This window comes from Mandrillus leucophaeus, unplaced genomic scaffold (assembly GCF_000951045.1).
Source record: "Mandrillus leucophaeus isolate KB7577 unplaced genomic scaffold, Mleu.le_1.0 Scaffold876, whole genome shotgun sequence".
Lineage (NCBI taxonomy): Eukaryota > Metazoa > Chordata > Mammalia > Primates > Cercopithecidae > Mandrillus > Mandrillus leucophaeus.
Window position 1 is genome coordinate 941,778 of NW_012109541.1, and position 9,759 is coordinate 951,536.

Below are 9,759 nucleotides of genomic sequence, written 5' to 3' on the forward strand. Positions count from 1 at the left end.
TTATTTCCCTTAATTTTTCTTACATTCTCTTGTGAAATCATCACATCTAATTTACCAGGAGAGCATTTCCAGTCACTCTTTTTCCAGCCATTGCAAATTTATTCCTGAATCTACCCCCAGTTCTATGGTGCATTGTAAAGGATAATAAACTCAGAAAGTTTATCTTCTAGACTTGCAGATTTTTCAGAGCATTTACATTTCAGACACCTACTTTTAATGAGCAGATATTTTTACAAGATGTTTCTACTAATCATCTATTTTTCATTCTCAGGTGGTTATGCAATCTTGCCAAGGCTGAGAGGAGCGTTTTAGTCTTTAGGGCATGCGCCCCCACCACCACCACCACACTCCTTGTGTACGCACTCTCTCCCTCTGCAGTATACCGGCTTTCCTCTTTTCCCTTTCTTACCCAACAGGGAGCCATGAAAAGAAGATCCCCACCCTGCAACTTTTGTTAGCAGCAGCTACCATTGCTTTCAGCCTCACTTCATCCTCTCACCCTTTCAGCCTCAGGCCTGGCAGCAACAACAGATAGGGAAGGGGGAGCTAGCAGTTGCTAAGCACTATCATAGTAACATGAACAAGTCTAGGAGACTCTTCTGGGCCTCTGTGCTCACCCTGCAACACACAAAGACAGAATGAATTTCTGCCTCTTCCTGCGGACGAGGAGGTTCAAGGCAGAAGAGGGATTAAAACAGAGAGCTGAACATGCCTTGTTCAGATGACACAGGGATGCCTGTTAGTAAACTCCTGGCCGGGCTCAAGAATTGTGAAACACCAGAAGCATCAGACATCCACACAGACGGAGAGACGCCCTTCTCAGAAGTCTCCGGAGCAGGCAGTATTGAACCACAACTCTTCCTTGCTATGAGTTTGATCAGCACCCAGGGCTTCTAATCTTGTGTCTCTCGGTGCCATATTCACAGGAGAGAGAAGCTTACATATGAAGCTTGGATTAAGAATTTCTGGACCAGTCAGCTAATAGTCAGGAGCAAAGAGTTAATGTAGATATGGAGATCTTGCAAATTTCTGTCAACCATGGCACCATCCTAATTTGTACCTTTGGCATCCTAAAACACCAGCTCTTCCTTTAAAAAAATATTTCCAGATCACACTCCCATATGTCTGCCAAAGGATCTCAATCCTCCAAACTGCTAAGTTTTTCTCTAGCAAACCTTCTAAATACCATTTTTCCTTGATCAAAAGTAGAAATAAAAATTGTTGAGGTTCTTCATTTCTTCCAGCTCTGGAAAAACAAAGGAAAAAGAACATTTGGAGAAGTCATCAGATAAAATATTAGTATACAGGCCGGGGCGGTGGCTCATGCCTGCAATCCCAGCACTTTGAGAGGCTGAGGTGGGAGGATCGCTTGAGCTCAGGAGTTTGAGACTAGGTTGGGCAACATAACGAAACTCTATCTCTACAAAAGATACAAAACAACAACAACAACGAACAATTAGCTGGGTGTGGTGGTGTGCACATGTGATCCCAGCTACTCAGGAGGTTGAAGTGGAAGGACTGCTTGAGCCCAGGAGGTTGCTGCAGTGAGCTGTGATCATGCCACTGCACTCCAGCCTGGGTGACAAAGTGAGACCTTGTCTCAAAAAAAAAAAAAAAAAAAAAAAAAGACACACAGGTTAAAATATGTAACATCCTGAAGCCTCATTTTGTTTTTTCATAAAGCGGTGATAATCATATCTGCCTCTTAGGGCTGTGGAAACTGAAGAAGATATGGAATATAAAGCATAAAGCATCGCACCTCAAAAGAGCTCAATTACCATGAACTATAGTTGTACATGTAGGGTGTATGTGAGTACATATGCTGTCTTCTTTAAGGTTTATTGCCTTGCTAGGAAGTACACCAGCAAGATCACCCTAACATTGGGAGGTCGAGGTGGGCAGATCACTTGAGGTCAGGAGTTCGAGACCAGCCTGGCCAGCATGGTGAAACCCCATCCCTACTAAAACTAATACAAAAATTAGCCAGACCTGGTGGTGGGTGCCTGTAGTCCCAGCTACTTGGGAGGCTGAGGCATGAGAATTGCTTGAACCTGTGAGGCAGAGGTTGCAGTGAGCCGAGATCGCGCCACTGCACTCCAGCTTGGGCAACAGAGCGAGAATCTGTCTCAAAAAAAAAACAAAAACAAAAACAAAAAACAAACAAACAAACAAAAGATCACCCTAACTTCAGTATAAAAACAAGCATGTTTTCAATGAACCCTCAGTCCTTCATATTATGAATTAGAGGATTAGTAGGTGTAGCAACCATGGGTCCCTGGGTGCTCGTTCAGTATGTAACTTCTTGGTTGGAACTCTGTTTCACCTATCTGTTTAGGTTCTTTGGTTCCCTCAGGTCTTCTGCTGCACCCAGGGGCCCCTCTTCTTCTGTGGCTGATACTCAAACATCCTGAATGGGCAAGTAATTTATTTGCCACTGAATCTTATCAGAGGGCATTCTACCAACCTAAGAGAAACTGCCCACCTGGCAGAGAAATTCTGACTGTGGAAAATTACTGATCCACCCTGAACTACATAAAAAATCCATTTGTAAAAATCCTAAGAAGAGCAAATACTTCCCCTGGCAAGTTCTCCAGCAGGGTCCTTGGCTGGCAGGAGCAACCACCCTCGCTAGGCACCAACCAAAAGCCCAGTCCTGAGCGGTGACAAATCTGGAATCCTCTGGCAGACTCCAGTCCAGGGCCTCCCGCACAAAGGAGGCCCTTCTTACAAACTGAGCACCGAATATGAACACACTTAGAATTAGTTTTGGCTGTAAGGGAAAAGCCAATGTGGAAAATGTAATCTGATGGATAGGATTTGAAATGAAAGACAAAATATGGCTCAGGCTTCCACAGCCTAAGCTCTTGGCAGAAGCATAAACGCTCTGTGGAATCTAAGACCAGGACACAATATGATACCTCAGCAAGAACGCAAGGGCGGCAAGGGATTTCAATATTAAAGGATTTACTCCACTAGTCAAACTGTGAATCGCCAGACTCTAAATAGAGAGGAAAAGGTGTATCAGCCAGCATTTACCTTGCCTCCCCTGGGCTGAAAAACTCTTCTAGTGCCTGCAGCACTCTCTTACAAAGATGAATAAGACAAGTCCTGGCCCTTGAAGGGTTTGTACCTGGTTGGGAAGGCTGGCAGGTAACTAAAACACACGTCTTATATGGGACGTGCCAAAAGTTGAATAAAAGTGAAGGGCAGCAGGGGCAGATAACTCCAGTCTTCAGGGAAGGCAGATAAGATTTCCCAGAAGAGAAGAGAGGGCACCCCATCTGGGTCTTGGAAAGACAGTGGGATTCTGAGAGGAGCAGCAAGGACAGAGGCAGTTCAGAGAGGCCAGGACAGGGTGTGGGGAGGAATTGGGCTCTGCTTGGGTGTGGCAGCTTCTCAGCCAATCCGGGTCGAGGATGGGGAGGTTTTGACCGTCCAGGGACGTTGGACCTGCCTCCTTGGTTCTTTCGAACACTTTAGGTCTGCTTTTAAATTGCAAAGCAACTCTGCCCTGTGTATCAACAATGAATTGGAATCAGGACAGAACTGAAAAGTCTATCTTTGCATATGTTTTTTGTTTCTTTTCTGCTATTTGAAAAAGTGATCACACATGCAAATCAACAACTGGCTCTTCGCTGTATCCAGCAAGTATTTATTCCTGAGTACACATTTACTCTCCACAGCAGTACTATAGGGGTTCCCTCAACCCTGCTTTATGGGGCCCTACCAGACCAGATCAACTTTTAGCTTAGAGATTTTATCACCCATGTGTTCTTGGCACATTGAAGGCTAGCCTTCAACACAAAAGGGTCATTATTACCATTGCAGGGCCACAAGTCCCTTGAAAATATCTGCAACATTGTTCCTGTTTGGTTTTTGTTTGGTTTACTGGGTTTCCTCTGCCTATCTGGGATGCAAATAGGAGTTAAAAATAATTCTAAAGGGATGCTATTAAGTACTTAGCTTTCTTTTGTATTATAAGAAACAATTCCATGTCTTGTTGGTAAAATCAAAACTATGTTGATGACAATTTAGACGTGAAATACCCAGCAGAGACAGACCATGATTATTTATGAAAGGCTCTATCAAGAAATTATTTACATCTTTGGGCAATTTCCACTTCGCTTGTGATTTACGTCCTATGAGTATATTTCATCTAGTTATTCACACAAAGTTAATGGAGCTGTTCTGTACTATGTTTTTGATAGCACAGCATGCTGAATCTGACTCCCACCTTCCCTTCCCTAATTATTTGTAAGCTTTCCTCACCTCTGTTGTATTTTCTTCACAGAGTCATTCTTTATTTCAGAAGAGAGGCAACATGTGGAGTGTGAGATGTGGTTTTGGAATGTTCTCTAATTCCAGAGCCCTTGTTTGGGACCAGGTGGTGACCGGTCAGATCACAAAAACAGGAGAGTAATTTGTACTTGTCACCTGGAGAAGCTCTTGTCTAGAGATATCAAATACTATCCTTTTCACCTGATTCAGAGGAAAGAGGTAGGATCCTGGTGGCACCATTGTACCCTCTCAAAATGCTCTCTAGTCCTCCAAACCGTAGCTTTATTTTCTCAGTGCTGAAATCATTGTGCTTTTCCCAGGCATTGAATTAAGAGGGAAGCAGTTGACTATTGGATGGGTTACTTGTCAGAAACTCATGCCTGTGGTGGTGATGGCAAAGAAAGTTCTGGCACCACAGTTTCAAGCTGAAGGACAGATTTATTGCGAGACTAAATCAGAAGAATATTCGTTATTTCTCCAGCACATTTTCAAATTAGATGAACATACCTGATCTCCTAATTCCCAAATCAATGGATTTTAAAGGGCAAAACAGTCACACCGCAACACTGAAAGAGATCAGCCCACAAAGCAGACTCTGTCATTTTTAGCCACAGGTTTACATGAGTGTGTCTTGGAATCAACACAGTGGCAAAGAGAATACATTTTCCACCATAAACACATGGGGAGCCAACACCTCCAGGACACATGGCAGACTGTGTGAGATTGTTCTAATGGAGAAATAAACCTGTCACATAAAAACTTCATTCCCAAGAAAGCATCATCACCAAATGAAGGGGGAGAAGGTAGAAGGGGGAGAGGAAAGATGGAAACTGACATATTCTTAGTATATTCTATCTAAATTTCAACCATTTTCTCCATTATCCCTTTTACATCCCTAAAAAGATTTGTCAGGGTTAACTTTTCCTCCTATTTTACAGAAAAAGAAAAAGAAACTAAGTTTCAGAGAGTAAACTAAATAAGCTAAAGTCACACAATTAATAAAATATTATATCAGGTTCCACACCCAAGATTCCTTATTTGAAAGCCCATCTTCCCTTTAAGGGGCCACACTACCTAATTCTACTCTGTTATAATTCAGTATTAGTACTGAATTCAGTACTAATTCAGTGGAGTGTGAGAATTCAGTACTAATTCAGTGCTAATAATGAATTGCAACAGGTTAAAATAGGCAGAGGAAACCCAGCAAACCAAATGAAAACTGAACAGGAACAATGTTGCAGATAATTTCAAGGGACTTGTGCCCCTGCAATGGTAATAATGACCCTTTTGTATTGAAGGCTATCCTTCAATGTGCCAAGAACACATGGGTGAATTCAGTACTAATTCAGTACTAATACTGAATCACAACATACTCTAAAAAGCAAACTCTAAAAAAGAGAAGAGGGTGGCTTCCTTTCTCTCGCGCGCGCGGTGTGGTGGCAGCAGGCTCAGCCTCGAGATGCAGAACGACGCCGGCGAGTTCGTGGACCTGTACGTGCCGCGGAAATGCTCCGCTAGCAACCGCATCATCGGTGCCAAGGACCACGCATCCATCCAGATGAACGTGGCCGAGGTTGACAAGGTCACAGGCAGGTTTAATGGCCAGTTTAAAACTTATGCTATCTGCGGGGCCATTCGTAGGATGGGTGAGTCAGATGATTCCCTTCTCCGATTGGCCAAGGCCGACGGCATCGTCTCAAAGTAAGGTTGGGGGGCTCACATTTGGGCAGAGTGAGTGGACTAGGGCTGCTCCAGAGGCGTGGTCCTAACGTTGTCCTTTTCCCCTGGTTCTAGGAACTTTTGACTGGAGAGAATCATGGAAGTGGAATATTTATCATAAATAAATAGTGAAAACCTAAAAAAAAAAAAAAAAAGAGAGAAGAGGGTGGAAAGACACTAAGCTAGAAATTCCCAAGTTCTTCGCATCACAAATAAGAGCAGGATTCTAGATTATTTTGGATAGGGTACAGAAAAAAAGCTCATTTACATTTGACGTTAGACTGCATTACGTAAGCATATTTTTGCTACAGCAGCAGAAGTCAAGCTACCTTCCCTAATATGTTCTGGTTGTACTAATACTGAAATTGGACCATGGATACAGACCACGTAGCAGCTGATTAAAAGGCACCAAGAGCTTTCATAGAAAGCCAATCTAGGGACAAAAGCTTTGTCCCAGATTGCAATGTTAGGAGGAAATTGTCTGGTGGCAGGAACAGGGGACCAAAGAAATTCAGAGATAAAACTTTCACCTTTATAGCCTGTCAAATTATATACCCTGAATGTACACAGACAAATTCCCCAGGCACTTTAGGAATCACATGTGGGTGTGTCTCTGTGTCTGTGCGTGCCTCTATGTGTCCCATTTGCCCTCTGAAGAAGGCTTAACTAGCTTACATCTAAGGATGCAACCCATTTCCAGAAGATGCAATTGATATTAAATCCCAGAAGGTAGGCAGCAAGAATGGAGCCCTGCACACTGGTATCTACCAGTATCATTAGAGTCTAGGGAGGAACCAAAAAAGGTCTTGCACTTCACCAATTTTATGCTGTGGAGAAAAATGTCCCCCCACATGATGAGCAGGGCAGGTTGCCAGCTCTCTAAAGAAATCACAGGTGGCCAATAAGGATAACCCAGTATCAGGAACCACAGTGGTAACAATCAAGCACACAATGTAAGTAGATTTCTTTTTAACCATCACTTTCCCGGAAATGGAAATATGCCATCAGGTGTGAACCTACTTAATCACTATATTGGAAGTTGCCACCTGGGCACAGTGGCTCACACCTGTAATCCTAGCACTTTGGGAGGCCAAGGCGGGTGGATCACGAGGAGTTCAAGACCAGCCAGTTCAAGACTAGCCTGACCAACATGGTGAAACCACCTCTTTACTAAAAATATAAAAATTAGCCAGACCTGGTGGCGCACACCTGTAATCCCAGCTACTCAGGAGGCTGAGGCAGGAGAATCACTTGAACCCGGGAGGCAGAGGTTGCAGTGAGCCGAGATCGTGCCACTGCACTCCAGCCTGGATGCCAGAGTGAGACTCCATCTCAGGGAAAAAAAAAAAAAAAAGAAGTTGCCAACAAATAGCCAGGTTTGTTCTAAATAATGTTCCAGATAATTGTTTGAAGTCAATTGTTTGAAATTTCTAACACTTTTTCCCACAGAGAATATACCAAAAATACTTCCTACATAAGTCTGCAAAAGAATACTGAGGAAAAAAATCAAGACACCCAACTTTTCAAAGACTCCATGAACCTTGGGCTTTTTGTCTGTAAAATGGGCGTAATGATGCTCTTTCTGCCCAACTCGTGGGAGTCTTGAAAGGAAAATTTAGAAAATGTTTCACTGAACAGAGCCAAGGCACTTCCACATTACACAATGCATAAAGTGTATTCATAGAATGAAATCAGTCTCAAGCAATACTCTAGTCATGCTAGTAATGAAAAAACTAAAGAATAAGAAATTATAATACGGAGAAAATATTTGGGGGGATTCTGAATGTTGGGGCTAAAGGAAAACTGAAAAATGAATGATGAAGTAAATGATGGCTTTTCCTTTATTTTCTTTATTTAGTTCCATCACCTTCTAACATGCCATTTAATTTACTTCCTATCGCTATTGTGTGTCTGTCTCCCCTGAGAGACTGTCACCTCCCTGAGGGCAGGAATCTTGATAGGTTTGTTTATTCATTGCTACATCCCAAGCATCTAGCACAGTGACTGGCACATTGTAGTCAGTAAGCACATATTTCTTAACAAATTCATTTATAATGTGATAATGATGAAGGGCACCCAGTGCATCTTCGAGAAAGACTGATGGAATGACTTTGGGCCATTTCACAGGGGAAAATCTTCTGGCTGCTTTCTTTTAGTCAGGGATTTATGATGATAGAGGAATCTGGGGTTGCTCTGGACACCGTAGATCTCAAGGAGCTAGAATGGTGTTCTCTGAATATTTCGTGATGAAGAGTGAGAGCATCCGTCACCTCCCGGTCACCTCAGCTGCTCCTCTTCCCACACAGGGTGTGTATGTGCTAACAACATGCTGGTACATCCGCTTTGGACTCTTCCACCCAGACGAACATCCGAATCTTCCATGGGGTCTTCCTCTCTCTCTTCCTCTGGGCCTTTTGTTGGCATTTCTCTTAGCAGAGTTCCATCCATTTTCCTAGAACCACTGCCTATTATCAAAAGGTCTGGAGCTAGGGGCAGGGAGCAGATTGTGGTGTGCAACCCTCTAGACTCTTTGGTGGAAGGGAGGAAGCTCCAGCCCACCTCTCCCTTTGGGGTAGGAGGAAAAGTCCAGGGTTTTCTTGCCTAGGGGAGCCAGTTCTGCTGGGATCCAGGTCCCCAGCTGCGCTGAAGTCTGTGTCCTCAAGCCAGTCCTGTCATTAACCCATATTTCTTATTTAGTTCTTAGAATTTTAGAGTAAACTTAGAAATAAAATTCAACTTCCTCATTTTAGAAAAAAGAAAACTAAAGCTCAGAGAGGGAAATTGACTTGCCTAAGGTCACACAACTAGCAAGTCAGAGGCAGAGAAGCCTTCACCACCTTGACCACACCTGTCCTGGCAGCACCAGCTATGTCTGGGGAAAGTCAGGCATGATCTTGACAAGAGTCAATAGTAGCAGCGTGGTAAGAGTAGCAGCAAAAGGTTGCATGACTTTGTAGGAATGAATCAGATTTTTGTAATTTTTGAAATGCTATAGCCAGATAAATCCAATAATAGTTACTTGATTTATATTTTTTTAGAGTACTCATCTTTTTTTCCTAAAATGCTTTCCCAGCAGGTTACTTAAAATAACCTATTCCCACAATGTATTTCAAATATGGTTTCATTCACACACTTTGCTGCTTAATCTCAATGTAGTCTTTTTAAGGTGTGATTGAACTCACAACTTCTTGATGTAATACAAATGAGTTGTCTTTTTCAAGAGATGTGGCTGAGTTTTCCATGTTCTTATTTATGGGTTCATAAAGTTAGGCTTTGGGGTGGTGAGTGAGAGGGAGTAAGTACAGGTGAAATCAAGCAGGCAGATCAACCCTAAACAATATTTTCCCAAAAAAAATGTTATTGATTGACGCCCTTGTGGAAAGTAGAGGGTTGCCTCTAAAGTCTAAATTGACAGATTAAAGAAGCCAAGAAAAACAAGAACATTCAGGTCATAATATTCTAGAGCTCCTTTCTGCTACTTTTAAGTAGCATTGAAGGTGTATTGTCTAGTCCAACTATTTCACAGTTGGATAAGAAAACAAAAACCCAGAGTAGAGACTGACTCGTCCAAGGTCAGCGAGGTCAGCTGGTTCCCAGTGGGGTTCTGTTTTTTAGTGCAGAATTCGCACTGGGTGGAAGAGGGGAGCAGTAGGTTAAAACCAGAGAGGAGCATGGAATTCTCAGGAAATGTCAGGAGCTCCTCCCTACCAATAGGGAAGCTCTCAAAGTGTTTTTGTCAACTCCAGCGAGTTCAGGCAAAAG

The 9,759-nt window shown here is 42.9% G+C and overlaps 1 protein-coding gene across 1 annotated transcript; it reads left to right on the forward strand.

Annotated features, from left to right (window-relative positions):
• Nucleotides 1-5,681: 5,681 nt before the first annotated feature.
• Nucleotides 5,682-6,152, forward strand: LOC105531258 (40S ribosomal protein S21-like). The gene is made up of 2 exons (XM_011969139.1): nt 5,682-5,979; nt 6,073-6,152. Exons 1-2 carry the CDS (start codon nt 5,738-5,740, stop codon nt 6,080-6,082), a joined length of 252 nt encoding a protein of 83 aa, XP_011824529.1. The 5' UTR covers nt 5,682-5,737; the 3' UTR covers nt 6,083-6,152.
• Nucleotides 6,153-9,759: the final 3,607 nt, after the last annotated feature.